We start from the raw sequence: 15,733 nt of genomic DNA on the forward strand, positions 1-15,733 counted from the left end.
TGTGTGCTAATTACAGCACCTTCTTAACATGTTTGTGCAATCAGCCTCTCGCTAGCAGGAAAACAAGTCTTGCAAATAAATAGGAACAACTATGAAAACAAGCCTTATTCTTGAAGATATGCAGATTTATTTATTTATTTACTTGTGTGTGTAGACCACGTGGCACATCTGCATTCACCCCTGCTTACATTAATAACTGACCAGGTTAATTTCCATTTGCATTACCTCAATATCTGAAACTTCCTCTCTGAGTCAATCAGCTTTCTTTAAATGAATTCCTATCTGTGTTTTTTTTAAACATGAGATTCAAGCATTCGGTGGTATGGTTTTGTTCATATGAGGCATTCATCTCTTTGGGTGCTGTACACAACTGTACCATGTAGAAGGCAGAACTACTTATTGTGGTAAAGGAATTTGCAACAGATTATAACTGAACACATTTGCTGATTATATTTAGAAGTGTGTGAATACTTGTGAATAATTTAAGGTATGAACTACTCCCTGGTTTACGTTAAAAGGATATTGCAAGATAAAGTCATGGACCTCCCAGTGACTTGCCATATACTGTTTACATATGGTAGGGATATTTTATATATGTTACAGTTCTTGGTCATGCACTCCATCTTCTTTCCCCCGGTGCTCTTTTAAACTTTTGTGGCATCTAGTTAATGAAAAATGTGAGATCTTTAGTATTAACAATCAGTTGTTTTTCACTTGTAGCCAAAATGTTATGTAGCTTAAGTATCAAAACTGTTTATATGATGTCTGGTAACACCTAGATATAGTAATGTTGTCGTAAAGCAACTCAAGCAGTGCAGTAAGTAAATGTGTTTCAATAAGTGCATCCTTATCAGCTATTGAAAAAAAAATTCCAGAGGAAAAAGATCTGAAGAAAGAGAGAGGGATCTGTCAAGTCTCACTTTATTTAGGCGGCAGCGACATTTCTGTCCAGCGACCTCCCTTTCATATTCTCTACTGTATGTTGCTGGGGGCACAGAGACGTCTCAGCTGGAATCTAATACATTATTACAGTAGAGTAGATCTGTTGTTTTCTAATTGCAGTTGGCCACAATTAGAAAGTAATAACTTATTACAGTTGAGTTGTGACATGATGCCTGCTGCCAGAGCCAACAGCCGAGGTGAAAGGCAGGTCAAAGAGCACCATTGCAGGTGCAGTTTAAACAAAGAAAAGGAGAACTGCCTTTTTAGGTCGAGCTTGGGCTGCGCATGCGCTGCTCTGCGAGGCAGGCTGTATTCGAGAATAGACATGAAGCCCTGCCCACTGTCTGCCCATATTTGTCATCGGCGTGTGTCAATATTCTTTGTAAATGCTGACTTCTGATTTGTTAACAGGGTGTTTGTCCCTCCTTAGTACCACCTTGTCTTCGTTTGTAACCTCCCATGAGGACTTACCCTTTTACTTCTGTTGTTACATAGTATGTCTAATTTAGTCTGTAAACACTACTTTCTTTAATGAGTTTCTCATACTGCAGGCACAACATGCTTTCCTGCAACTTTCAGCGCACCATACGCTCTTTCATTGTCCAAGCAGCCCGGGATAATGGCTCCCACTTCTTTGAAATGAAATAGGTCTCGCAATTACAAGAGTTTAAGCTATTAGCATTTTAAATGACTTACAGGTAGATGCATCAAGCATTTTAGCGAGCGCAAACGGTGCGAATCGCAAAATTCGGCCGTTTGCGCCCGCAGAAATGGCATTTGAGATGCATCAAGGTTTCATGCACTCGCAATTTAAGAATTCACAAATAATTGCGAGTTCTCAAATTGCGATTGCATTTAAGGAATCGCAATTTGAGCTTCCTTAAATGCAATGCATGAACCATTCCAAGATTGCGAATTCGCAATCTGGGGCCGCTATTTACAGCGAAGTCTAACTACGTGGTAAATAGCAAAAACTTAGAAATATGCCCTTTAGAGCATATTTCTAAGTTGTATGTTACACACACACATGTCCTTGGGACGTGTGTGCGCAACACCAGTGAACATTTGCATTTCAGAGGTGCAATAGGGTGTCCTTTGGACACCCTGGCACCCTTGAAATTGCTTCCTTATTTGCGATTAGGCCCATAGGAATGAATGGGAAAGCCATTCCTTATTTGCGATTTAGCAAATAAGGAATCAGTAGAAATCGCAAAAAATATTGCGATTCCTACATGCATCCCGTTTTGCGAGTCTTTAATAGCGATTCCTTAAAATTCGCTATTAAGGACTCGCAAAACATGACTTTGATGAATCTGGGGGAATGTCTTTTATTTATGTGTTAATTATCAAAACAGATAACTAAAAGGCACTGTCATTTACAATGCTAATAGCTTAAACTCTCGCAAATGCGTTACCTATTGCATTGGGTTGCACGACGGTACTACGCTGGTAAATACATCACAGGCATTTTCCTCTAATTTTTTTACTTCAATTATGCATTTTCATCGCATTCCAATACCACTCGTTGTTTTTATATTAAAAAACAATGTATTTGTGGGGGGAGACTCCCACCCCCAACTTACCTTAAATTTGTGGTATTGGTATGCAATGTAAATGTATAATCACTGTAAAAAAATGTGTGCTGAAAATGCGAGGCAAATGCATGCAATGTATTTACCTTGTTGTAAAGGCTGTTTCCTATTGCATTGCAAATGCTTGTTTAATTTGAGCAGCACTGCCGCTTCAGCTGGGATAACGGCAGAGTTGTGCAAACCCGGTGAGCGCTAGGCATGCAGCTTCAAGACAGAGAATGAGTAAACATTGAATGAGTCTCAGCCTGAAAGCTGCAGAAGGGAAGGAACCTTGTGAGTAAACATTGAATGAGTCTCGGCCAGAGAGCTACAGCAGAGAAGGAACCTTGTGAGTAAACCTTGAATGAGTTTCAGCCAGAGAGCAGCAGCAGGGAAAGAACCTTGTGAGTAAACATTGAATGAGTCTCGGCCAGAGAGCTACAGCAGGTCAGGAACCTTGCGAGTAAACATTGAATGAGTCTCAGCCAGAGAGCTACAGCAGAGAAGGAACCTTGTGAGTAAACATTGAATGAGTCTCGGCCAGAGAGCAACAGCAGAGAAGGAACCTTGTGAGTAAACATTGAATGAGTCTCGGCCAACAAAAGATCCGATGATGCTAACAGCCAAGATTACACCAATGGCAATAAACATACCAATGGCGGATAATGGCTGTTGAGGGTCTTCTACACATTTGTGCCAGATCCTTTGAGGCATCTTGGCTCCACTCCTTTTTGATTTAGTGATAAATATATCCGGAAGCTGAGTGGGGCCCCCAGAATGCTTCTACCCCCCCACCCCCATTTTTATATAGAAGCAGTATTATCACAGCCAAATTTGCACGACCTTTGAAACGAGGGTCTTAGTCAGCCCCACTGGTGTTCGAACCTTTTGACCTCTGAAGTATGCCCCATTCTCTGAAGTGGGCTCTTATACCTCACTGGTTTGTTAAAAACTCAACTTTGTAAAATGAACCCTCTATAGAGTTGGCATACGCTATATCCCTCCCAGTTCCAGGAGTCGGTACTTTTCTATTAGTGGCGAGCCATGTGTGACACTTGAGGAGGAAGGAATAACCAGCACTCTTGGCAGGCAGCTTGCCTTCTCAAATTGCTTAAGGCAATAATCTAGTCATTCAATACATATCAATAACAAATGCCTTCCTAGCTAGAGCATTGTTTTTTTTATAAAAGTGAGTTTAATTTTGGGTATGATTATTAGCATCAAAAAGATGCCTGCTCTTCTTGTGGAAGCATAGTGATAATGCTTTCTAATTGTTTATAAATTAGGGTCAATAGAATACATGCCTTTTTACTCTGTCAACAGGCTCAAATAGTGTTCCTACAGGAGTCCCACTTAACACTGTCCGAGGCACACACACTACGAAGGAAATGGAGGGGAACTATATTTTCTACATTGTACTCGGCCTTTTCCAGGGGGGCTACCACATGGGTACGACACGGTACTCCCTTTGTGGAAATAGAGAGGAAGGTAGACGACGAAGGACGATACATATTGGTGAAAGGCACACTGGTACACTACTGGTTCTGGGCAGCATTTATGCCCCCAACTTCGACCAAGATAGGTTCCTTGCAACGGTAGGCCGGGCTTTAGCTGACTGGATGGACATCCCCTGGATTTTGGGTGGGGACTGGAACTTGGTCCTGGATGTTGATTTGGATAGATCGCATCCCCCCCTCCAGACGACAGGTGTACACAGGACGACGGAATCTTTTAGAACCTGGCTCCAGGGATGGGGACTGACAGATGTATGGCGCACCCTGCATCCGACACATAAGGAATACTCTTATTATTCCCCGGTACATGACCTACATACTCACCTAGACAGATTATTGTGTACCAGCTCTCTGCTGTCCACATGTGCGTCCTCAGAATACCTAGCTAAAACCTTCTCTGACCACAGACCACTGACACTGGATCTGCATTGGGGGAGGGTGCTGTCACCGGTACCCACCTGGAGACTTAACCCATTACTACTAGAGGACGGTCCCTTCCGCACATCCCTATCGGATACACTAGACAACTACTTCCGGGAGAGCTGGGACTCTGCGACCTCGAACCTGATGGTGTGGGACGCCATGAGGGCTGTGATAAGAGGGGCCGCCATTGGTCAGTTAGTGGGCACCAGACAGGAAATTCACAGGAAACTCTGTGAGGTTAAGGACCGCCTGAAGGACCTAGAGACGGCGGCGGGAGTAGACCCTGGGCGTAAAGGGGACTTGCAATCATGCAACATAGAGCATGCGGAACTCCTGGACCAATTAAGAATCATTGATCACAAGGACTACTTGAGACACCAGCAGGCAGAATCAGACAGGTCAGGGGCTCTGCTGGCTCGCCTAGTATGGGACAGCCCCGAAGTCCCAGTGATTACGCAAATTAGGGATGGAGTGGGAAGGGTGATGTCCACACAGTCGGATATTAATGCTGCATTTAGGGTTCACCTGGAGATGCTATATGCCCCTCCCCCCGCGGGTGACCGAAACAAAATGGTAGAATTTCTGAGGGACCTACCATTCCCAACCCTGACCCGGGATGAACAGACCGAGATGGACGGACCCATCACACAGCAAGAAATCAAAATAGCCATTCGCTCCCTTAATCGGGATAAAACTCCCGGCATGGACGGGCTACCTGTAGAATTTTACCAGACTTATTCTGCAACTCTAGTACCCATCTTGGAGAATATTTATAAGACATCCAGAGAGGAGCACTTCCCAGAACACGAGGAGGCTCCACGCCCTCATATCTGCCACGCCAATAGACCTTCCTCAGACCGGTTGTATCGCCTTGGACCTCCGGCAGGCATTCGACTCCCTATCATGGAAGTTTATGTTCGAGGTCCTACGGCGTTTCGGTTTCCCCTACTCCCTAATCAAATGGTTTTGTCTACTGTATATGAACCCGACGGCCAGAACACGCACTGGTAGGTACATCTCGGATATTTATGATATCTACAGAGGCACCTGGCAGGGTTGCCCGTTATCGCCCCTGCTGTTTGTTCTGACACTTGAACCTCTGGCGATAGCCCTCCGGACCCGCGCGGGCGGGGTGGGCATCTCCATTGGGGGAATGCATAATCTGATATCAATCTATGCCGCTGATATCTTATTGTTTTTCCAAGATTTGGATGGGAGCCACTCGACTCTAGCAACCATTTTTGACCGTTTTGAGGCCGTGTCTGGCCTGGCTATTAACCCGACGAAATCGTTGGGCTTCTATTTCCGTGAAGGACAACGACCCTCCCACATACAATTTGGTGATTACCAGATCCAGATAGCGCCGACCACATTCAAATACCTGGGCATTAACGTTTATAGACGACCGGAAGACCAGATTGAAGGTAACATTCGGAGGGCCATCAATAGCCTCCGGAGTAGCGTAAACTTTTGAACGTCCTTGCCACTTTCGGTCATGGGTAGGATAGCAGTTTCTAAAATGGTTATGCTCCCCGTATACTGTATTATTTCGTAAACCTGCCGGTTCTCCTCCCACAACACATATTTGCCACACTAAACACGATCCTGATTACCCTCATATGGGGTCCTGGGCGACGGCGAATAAGTCTCAGGAAACTACAACTGAGCATCAGACAGGGAGGCCTTGGAGGTGGAAATCAGCCAGGCCCCCGGTTGTGGAGGTGTGCCGGTCTGATTTGCTGAAATGGGGCAGGGCGGAAGGTGTAATCCTGCGTAGAGAAGAGTAGAAGGGGCTCCGGAAACACCCAATTCGCAGGACTGGGAGCAGATGCTGTTGGAGATAGAGGACGTAGACCTGACGCCCTCACAGGCGGATACCCCATACTTAGAACTACAGGGTGGAGAATAGGGGGAATACAGAGGGAAGATATGTCCACCAAGCACACAGGTTAGTCAGCACCACACGAATACAGCTTTCTGGTTAGGACTGGGCCTCTATGCCGATGATCACAGTGCCTAACCAATGAGGAGTCAGGAGACGTAAGGGGTGGGGTGGGACGGGGACAAGTTACGAGGCGACAATGTGATACTAACGCAACACGACCGCTGATGTAATAAATGGTAGTCGTATTTATTTGACTTAATGCAGACCTGATTGGCCTGCAAGTTAATGGGAGAAAACGAGAAAAGACTGTATGATGATAAAGAGTATACTTGTAAAATGTGATACCTGATGCAGTCACGAATAAAGAGTTTAAAAAAAATAATAATAATTAGGGTCACCCAATGCAGGTTGATGAGGGCCAGACTACAAACCCATTCTGGTTCCTATTTTCATTAATACATGTAAATAAGATTCAGGTGGATATTGTGGTGAAAACCTGACATGGCTCCACCCTCAAAGTCTTTACTGACTAGGTAGGTTTACATGATGACTCCATGTCATTGAGAAGGCGATTCACCATCACTGAGTTTTTCTTTTACAATCTCCTTCTTTTGAAGCAATCCCCACTGCCCCTTCTCCCCAGGGCACTTTCTTGGCCTCCTTCACCTAAAGCACCCATCTTTGCTTGCCTTTCAGGCACTAGCCTTTGCCCCCTCTCCTAGGCCTACCAAGGCACTCTATGCACCCTTAGCACCTAGGGTGACCAACTGGCATGGGTGTAAATTTAGGATGATGAGAGTAAAAATTCAGGACACTTCTTTGCTACCTCCTAATGGGTTCACGCAGAGGTACATCACTTCGGTTTATTCCTGCCTCCCTGCAATATGCAAGAACGGTGATGAAGTAAACCCAGATCTGTGGACTGGGTGTGAGTGTTTGATTGGTTCAGATGCTCCGTCCATCACCACCCCCTTTTGTACCACTTTGTTCGCCATAAGTTGGCAGGGTATGCTCAGACGTGAGTCCCTTGCTCACTTTGCCACTGGATTCAAGCAAGCCGGGCTGAAGACGGCTGAAATGCCAGAAACCGGTCCTCGGAAGCTTGTTTCCGGACCAGGGAAGGCATGGCGTGGCAGTTCGGGCTGGACTGTTCCCATGAGGCACAGGGTCAGACTGATTTGCATATGGCCATGTCTGAACTGGGGTGGCAGAGTGGGCTAAAGAACGGTGATGGATTAAACCCAGATCTGCGGACTGGGTGTGAGTGCTTGATTGGTTCAGATGCTCCGTCCATCACCACCCCCTTTTGTACCACTTTGTTCGCCATAAGTTGGCAGGGTACGCTCAGACGTGAGTCCCTTGCTCACTTTGCCACTGAATTCAAGTAAGCCGGGCTGAAGACGGCTGAAATGCCAGAAACCGGTCCTCGGAAGCTTGTTTCCGGTCCAGGGAAGGCATGGCTTGACAGTTCGGGCTGGACTGTTCCCATGAGGCACAGGGTCAAACTGATTTGCATATGGCCATGTCTGAACTGGGGTTGCAGAGTGGGCTAAAGAACGGTGATGGATTAAACCCAGATCTGCAGACTGGGTGTGAGTGTTTCATTGGTTCAGATGCTCCGTCCATCACCACCCCCTTTTGTACCACTTTGTTCACCATAAGTTTGCAGGGTATGCTCAGACGTGAGCCCCTTGCTCACTTTGCCACTGGATTCAAGTAAGCCGGGCTGAAGACGGCTGAAATGCCAGAAACCGGTCCTCGGAAGCTTGTTTCCGGTCCAGGGAAGGCATGGCTTGGCAGTTCGGGCTGGACTGTTCCCATGAGGCACAGGGTCATACTGATTTGCATATGGCCATGTCTGAACTGGGGTGGCAGAGTGGGCTAAAGAACGGTGATGGATTAAACCCAGATCTGCGGACTGGGTGTGAGTGTTTGATTGGTTCAGATGCTCAGTCAATCACCACCCCCTTTTGTACCACTCCCTGCAATATGCTAGCTCTCACCAGTCATCTTCGCTCCCACTGTGTGTCCATTGCATGCACCCCCAGTCTTGACGGGTGTTCATCCTCCTCTTTTTACCGTATGCCTGGTTGATTCCCCGTGCTCCAATGTGTGTCCACCCCCCAAATACACCCCCTTTGGTTTATGTATCACTGCCTTCATAAACTGTAATTCCTGTGTCTGCTTCAGCTCACAATGTATCACTGTAGCCCTGCTCAACATGTCTCTGCTCCCCATGCCTATGCATCCAGTGCTTCCCCAGTCTGTCTCCATTCTCATCCTGCCATTACAACCTCCGGCTATGTTTCATTATTCTGTGCACAAACCTACTAGTTACAACCTGAATTTTCTCTTTATTCTGTCCGTTGTGGGCCCCTAGGGATAATCACACCAGATTCATAGCAGCCACCCAACAGAGTGTTAAAAACCCGGTAAAATTAGCACCATCATACTGCTTAACATTATTAAATACCCACATATCAAATAATCAGGTGACTCTTATTCTCTTGGCTTCAATATTTCCATACCCGGCATTTCCCTTTATGTAATAAAGCATTTTCGTTGTGTCCTTAATAACTGCTTAGTATTCATTTGCTAAAACAAATCCAGGATCGCTTTAAACTGTATCCCAGTAAGCCCCATGCACCAGAAACACAAAACAATTGATACACTTGATTATAAATTAATTGTAAAACACACAATTGCCATCACATCCATCCACTACTAAACGCATAAGTAAACAATATTTATATTTACACTAATAGCTCCAACTCTCAAAATGTGAGACCTATTGCATTGCAAATGCTTGTTCTTTATTGATGTTGTGCAGCATTTACAAAGCCTATATGTCTAAAAGATGAGACTTCTTGACTTTGCCAATGTGTGTTTATTATGGTTGTAAATCTCGTATTCCTTGTGTAGATCTGGTCAGAGCCTCATCTCTGGAGTTACAACATGTGAAAGATGCTCAGATTATTGTCCGGGTCCCATCGCGGGCTCTCTGATAGTATACAGGACTCCCTTGCAGCAATTGATTATATCTTCTGCCATTATTGTGATGCTCTTTGTTGTGTGGTCCATTCACTGGAAAAGGCTCTGTTAGGCCTGACAGCCTTAGGATGATCTTTCCCCAACTTTTTACCTGCCTCCCTCCATTTTCTGTGCTTGTTTGTGCTGGCTTTAGGACTCTGCACCAGCTACCACTGCTAATCAGTGCTAAAGTGTCAGTGCTCTCTCCCCTAACCATGGTACCATGAGCTCATACTTACTTGGCAAATTTAATTTGCTTATAAGTCCCTAGTAAAGTGTACTACATGTGCCCGGGGCCTACTAATTATTTGCTACTAGTGGGCTGCAGCACTGACCGTGCCACCCACATATGCAGCCTGAAACCATGTCTCAGGCCTGCCACTGCAGTGCCTGTGTGTGAAGTTTACTGCCACTTCGACTTGGCATTTAAAGCTACTTGCCAAGCCTAAAACTCCCCTTTTATTACATATAAGTCACCCCTAAGGAAGGGCCTTGGGAACCCAAAGGGCAGGACGCTATTAGAGTAAAAGGCAGAACATATACTTCTATGTTTTACATGTCCTGGTAGTGAGAAACCGCTAAATTACTTTTTCACTGCTGTAAGGCCTACTCCCCTAATTGGCTAGAACTGGGAATTCCTTAGAATACCTTTAAGGTGTAATTCCTGATTGAAAAGGAGTAGCCGTTTCATGTTTCATATCTTTGCAATGGTAATGATAAATCCTCTTTACTGGTAAAGTCGGATTTAACCCCTTCCGTGCGGCCGCGATTCCCCCCGTGTGCGGCCGCCGCCTGAACAGGGCGGGGCCGTGACGAACCCCAGCCGTCATCAGCACACGAGCACCGTGGAGCGTGACGGCTGGGGTTCGTCACCAGCATGGAAGGGGTTAACATTACTATTTTAGAAAAGCTACTTTTAGAAAGGGGACTTTTCTTTGCTTGTACTGCTCTTTGTGCCTTACACCCTGTCTCTAATACACGTCTGGCCTAGGTGACCAACCCCTTTGTGTATTCCTTCTAGAGAGCTGCAGACACTGCAAGGGTTGGGTGTGATTTAGCACTTATCTGCATCCATCTGCATCCCAATGGGTCTTTCTGGGCAGATAGGAGGAAAGGGCCCACTCTTACCCTTTACAGGGTAGTAGACTGACCCCACACAAAGAAATGATAACTCCCTTTGGTAGTCTGGAGTGAATGCTGGGATTGGAAGAGATACTGGTGCTCTTCAAAACCACTCTTTGAAGTTTCCCTCACATCAAAGGCACATTTGGACGTAAATGATTAGTCTCTGGCCCCATCAAATCCGACACTTATGGATCTACACAGAACCGCTGACAAAAGACTCAACTGGAGTCTTGGTTTCTCCTTGAGTCCACACTCCGCGATAGGAGGAAGTCAAGGAAGTATCGTATGCCCTTGCTCTGCCTATTGCATCTTTACATTGAAAGTGTAATCTAGAATTTCTTCAGCGCACTTGTCTATGTGGTCAATTAAATGTCTCATTAAATGCCACTAGATTTTCGTGATGGACCCACCATTTAAGCTTATCCAGTGTTTTCTAATTTTTTTCCAGCAGGTGACAAAAGAGCAGTAAAGAACAAAAAAGGTGAAGGCATTAAACATCACCTATGTAGGAAGTGATGTAAAAACAGTACACCTCGAAAATTCTTCCCTTGAAGGCTAATGCCTCGCCTAAGTCTGTTTCTACAGCAGAAAACCCAAACTGCCAAATCTGGTCTGTACTTGGCTCTTAGGGATCACCTGGTATACAGTGACGAAATAAAACACTGACATACTGAAGCAAGTCTGATAAGGTTCTCACTACGAAAGAAGAGCTAACCTGGATCAGAAAGAACACACAGAAGAGAAACCGTATGAATATCTAGAAAGTGACAACACATTTATTAGGGAGAGAAAGTGCAACATCAGAAAGTCATACTGGAGAAGAACCATATTGATTGACTGACTTTGGAAAAGTTTTCTTTGCAATGAAAGACCTACTGCAGCATCAGGGTGTCCACGTAGAGGAGAAACCATATAAATGTACAGAATGTAATAAAGTGTTCCATAGGAAGAAGAATCTAAGTCAGCATTACAAAATCCACACTGGTGAGAAACCATATAAATGTATTGACTGTAATAAAGTGTTTATAAGGAAGAAGAACCTAAACCAGCATCAACTAATGCATACCGGGGAGAAACCGTATAAATGTAATGAATGTGACAAAGCATTTGTAATAAATGGACAACTAAAACGACATCACAAAATCCATACTGGGGAGAAACCATATACATGTACAGAATGTGATAAGGCATTTATAACACTTGGAGAGCTAAAGCAACACCAGAAAATCCACACTGGGGAGAAACCATATAAATGTACAGAATGTGACAAAGCATTTACAAGAAATGGAGAGCTAAAGCTACATCAGAAAATCCACACTGGGGAGAAACCGTATAAATGTACAGAATGTGACAAAGCATTTATAAGAAATGGAACACTAATGCGACATCTGAAAATCCACACTGGGGAGAAACCATATCAATGTACAGAATGTGACAAATCATTTATATCAAATGGAGAGCTAACGCTACATCAGAAAATCCACACTGGGAAGAAACCATATAAATGTACAGAATGTGACAAAGCATTTATAGCAAATGGAAAGCTAAAGCTACATCAGAAAATCCACACTGGGGAGAAACCATATAAATGTACAGAATGTAACAAAGCTTTTATAAACACTCCAGAGCTAAAGCGACATCAGAAAATCCACACTGGGGAGAAACCATACCAATGTACAGAATGTGACAAGGGATTTATAGTAAATGGAGCGCTAAAGGCACATCAGAAAATCCACACTGGGGAGAAACCATACCAATGTACAGAATGTGACAAAGCATTTTTAAGAAATGGAGAGCTAAAGCTACATCAGAAACTCCACACTGGGGAGAAACCTTACCAATGTACAGAATGTGACCAGGCATTCATTAGAAAGTCACGTCTAATGGAACATCAGAAATTCCACACTGGGGAGAAACCATATCAATGTACAGAATGTGATAAAGCATTTATAACACTTGGAGAGCTAAAGCAACACCAGAAAATCCACACTGGGGAGAAACCATATAAATGTTCAGAATGTGACAAAGCATTTACAAGAAATGGAGAACTAAAGCAACATCAGAAAATCCACACTGGGGAGAAACCATATCAATGTACAGAATGTGACAAAGCATTTATAGCACTTGGAAAGCTAAAGCTACATCAGAAAATCCACACTGGGGAGAAACCATACCAATGTACAGAATGTGACAAGGCATTCATTAGAAAGTCACATCTAATGGAACATCAGAAAGTCCACACTGGGGAGAAACCATATCAATGTACAGAATGTGACAAAGCATTCATTAGAAAGTCACATCTAATGGAACATCAGAAAGTCCACACTGGGGAGAAACCATATCAATATACAGAATGTGAAAAAGCATTTAGAAAAAACATGGAGCTTAAGTGACATCAAAATATCCACTCTGGGGAGAAACCATATAAATGTACAGAATGTGACAAAGCATTTATAACAAGTAGAGAGCTAACGTTACTTCAGAAATTCCACACTGGGGAGAAACAATATCCGTGTATTGAATGTGACATAGCATTTATAATCAATGGAGAGCTGAAGTAATATTAGAAAATCCCCATCGGAGAGAGACCATTCGACTGCACTGTAGTGAGAAGGCATTTATTAGAAAGTCGCATCTTATGCAACATCAAAGAGTCCATGTAGGAGAGAAACCCTATGAATGTACATAACGCAACAAGAAATTTATTACTAGGCGAAGATTAATACTACATCAGAAATTCCACACTGGTGAAAAACGATGTGAATGTGACTTAGCAGTTATTCAAAAGTAAAGTTTAAAAATACATCAGAATCTTCACAAATGAAAGAAACCACATAATTGTAAAAAATGTGACAACGCATTTATTCCAAATGGAGGGTGACCATTCAACTGCACTGCATGTGACAAGGTATTTATTTTAAGGAGAGTGTTAAAGCAATTTCAGCGTCCACACTGGGGAGAAAACACATGAATTTACAGAATGTAACAAGGGATTTATTACAAAGCAAAATGTAATACAAGATCAGGAAGTTCACACATGGGAGAAAATATATGTATGTTCTGAATACCACAAAGAATTCATAATAAATTGAAAACTGAAGCGAAATCTGAAAATCTACTTGGCAAGAAATCCAGTGTATGTACAGAGTTTAATAGAAGAATACGCTAATGCAGCATAAACAAATACACACTAGGATGAAACCTTATTAATGAATAGAATGTGACAAGGGATCAATTACCAAACAAAATGTAATATATCAGAATGTTCACACAGGAGAGAAACTCTATAAATGTATTGAAAGTGACCATGCATTCATCAATGGAGAGCTAACTCGGCATCAAAAGTCAACCCTGAAGACCGCACTGAATTTAGCAAGGCATGTATTGGCAAGGAAGAGGTAAAACTGCATCAGAAAGTCCCCACTGAGAAAAATCTATATGAATGTACAGAGTCAATCAATCAATGGGTATTAAGTGCAGCATACCATCAGTGAGGTTCTCAAGGCGCTGGGTGAGGAATTGTTGTCCGGAGGGGCCGATCAGTTGAACAGCCAGGTCCAGAGTCCTTTCCAGATTCAGTGATGAGGCAGATCTCAAGTGCATGGGGAGTTCATTCCAGGTATTTGCTGCCAGGTGGGATTAACACCGGCCTCCGTGCCGGGTGCTTTAGACTCTCGGAGCTTAAGCTAGGAAGAGGGAGGCGGAATGCATGTGTCTGGTGGGGAGCCATCTAAAGATCTTGCGGCACATGCGCATTGTGAGGAAGCAGATGGTGGAGATCATGTTGATTTGCTTCTTCATGGTGAGCTTGTTGTCCAGGACAATGCTGAAGTCTCTGACATGGCCGGTAGGGGAGGGGAAGAAGCCAGAATCTGCTTACCCCAATGCGTTGCTTCAAGGTGATGTCGGGTTACAAAAAGGGTTAAAAATATTAGTTCTAGGTGTAGTACTGGTACCGTTTCATTATATGGTGGATCAATCTGTGAACAAGGATATGATGAGGAAACTTAGGATTTGTACACTAAATGTAGGGGGCCTGAATGAAGGACTCAAAAGGCAGAGACTAGGATGCTTTGTGGGCCTGAATCGCTTGGATGTTTTATGTATCCAGGAAACACACCTGCCTTGGTCGAAGAAACACTTATTAATCATCAAGGGCTTCGATCTTGTGGGCTGCTCTACCCAGACGTCCATGGTTAGGGGGGTTGCCATATTGGTTAAAAATAATTTGGGTGGACATCTACGCTCCTTATCAGACCCATGGGGGAGATGGGCCATAGTTGAACTAAAAATAGGGATCACCCTGTGTACGGTTTATGGGTCCAATCAGGACGAACCACATATATTTGATAAATTAGAGCTGGAGCTATTGAACTGGCCATATCCCCTAATATTCTGTGGGGATCTTAATATATCCGCAGATTTTTCTAGCAGAGCTAACAGTACTCCGTATGCAGGGCGTAAACCTAAGGTGCTCAAAGCCATATCTGCCCTAATGAATACTCACAATCTGGTGGATGTATGGGGTACTAAGGAGCCATCGAACCCAGGATATACCTATTTTTCCTGCACCTACAAAAAATACACCAAATTGGATTACTTCTTTGTTTCAGGCTCAGCGATAGGAAGGATAGGGATCTGTAAAATGCCGAAAGTTCTATCTGACCATAGTCCACTGGTTCTAGAATATGAACTGTTAAATATCATAAATCTCCCCACTCGCTGGACGTTTGAGAAGAAACTTTTATTAGATCCTGAATTTGTGAACCACATTAGGAGCTGGACTCAAGTTTTTTTTTATTTAAATAGGTTTAGCGCTTCCCTTAACACCGTTTGGGACGCCTTCACGGCAGCACTAAGAGGGGAAGTAATTAGCTTTTCGGCAAGCCAGAGGAAAAAAGCCCGGGAACAACATGAGAAGATAATGGCTCAATTAGTAGTGGGTGAGGAACAACATGTAAGGGACATCATAGAGGGGAAGGATATAAATGGAAGCTTATGTAAGATCTTGGCTCTTCAAGCAGAAATCTATAAATCAGAGGCTCAGAAAAGAGCAGATCAATACCAGCTATTTAATGGAAAGATTTATGAGACCGGGGAACAGGCATGTAAGTTACTAGCATTGAGGATTAGGCAGGGGCGTAGTAAAAATCAGATAGACAGAATACAGGTGGATAATCAAGATTATACGGAAGCGGAAGATATTAGAAGAATTTTCATGGAGTTGTATCAAAAACTATATC

General features: G+C 43.7%; 1 protein-coding gene across 1 annotated transcript in view; it reads left to right on the forward strand.

The window, feature by feature from the left end:
• The window catches only part of LOC144764103 (uncharacterized), a 39,542-nt gene extending 25,946 nt beyond the window's left edge, over window positions 1-13,596 (forward strand). Inside the window, exon 2 of the mRNA XM_078650270.1 lies at window positions 10,939-13,596. Coding sequence (XP_078506396.1) covers window positions 11,354-12,883 — 1,530 coding nt within the window. The 5' untranslated portion in view covers window positions 10,939-11,353 and the 3' untranslated portion in view covers window positions 12,884-13,596. The remainder of the gene's footprint in view (window positions 1-10,938) is intronic.
• Window positions 13,597-15,733: the final 2,137 nt, after the last annotated feature.

Source organism: Lissotriton helveticus, chromosome 6, assembly GCF_964261635.1.
Source record: "Lissotriton helveticus chromosome 6, aLisHel1.1, whole genome shotgun sequence".
NCBI classification, from domain to species: domain Eukaryota; kingdom Metazoa; phylum Chordata; class Amphibia; order Caudata; family Salamandridae; genus Lissotriton; species Lissotriton helveticus.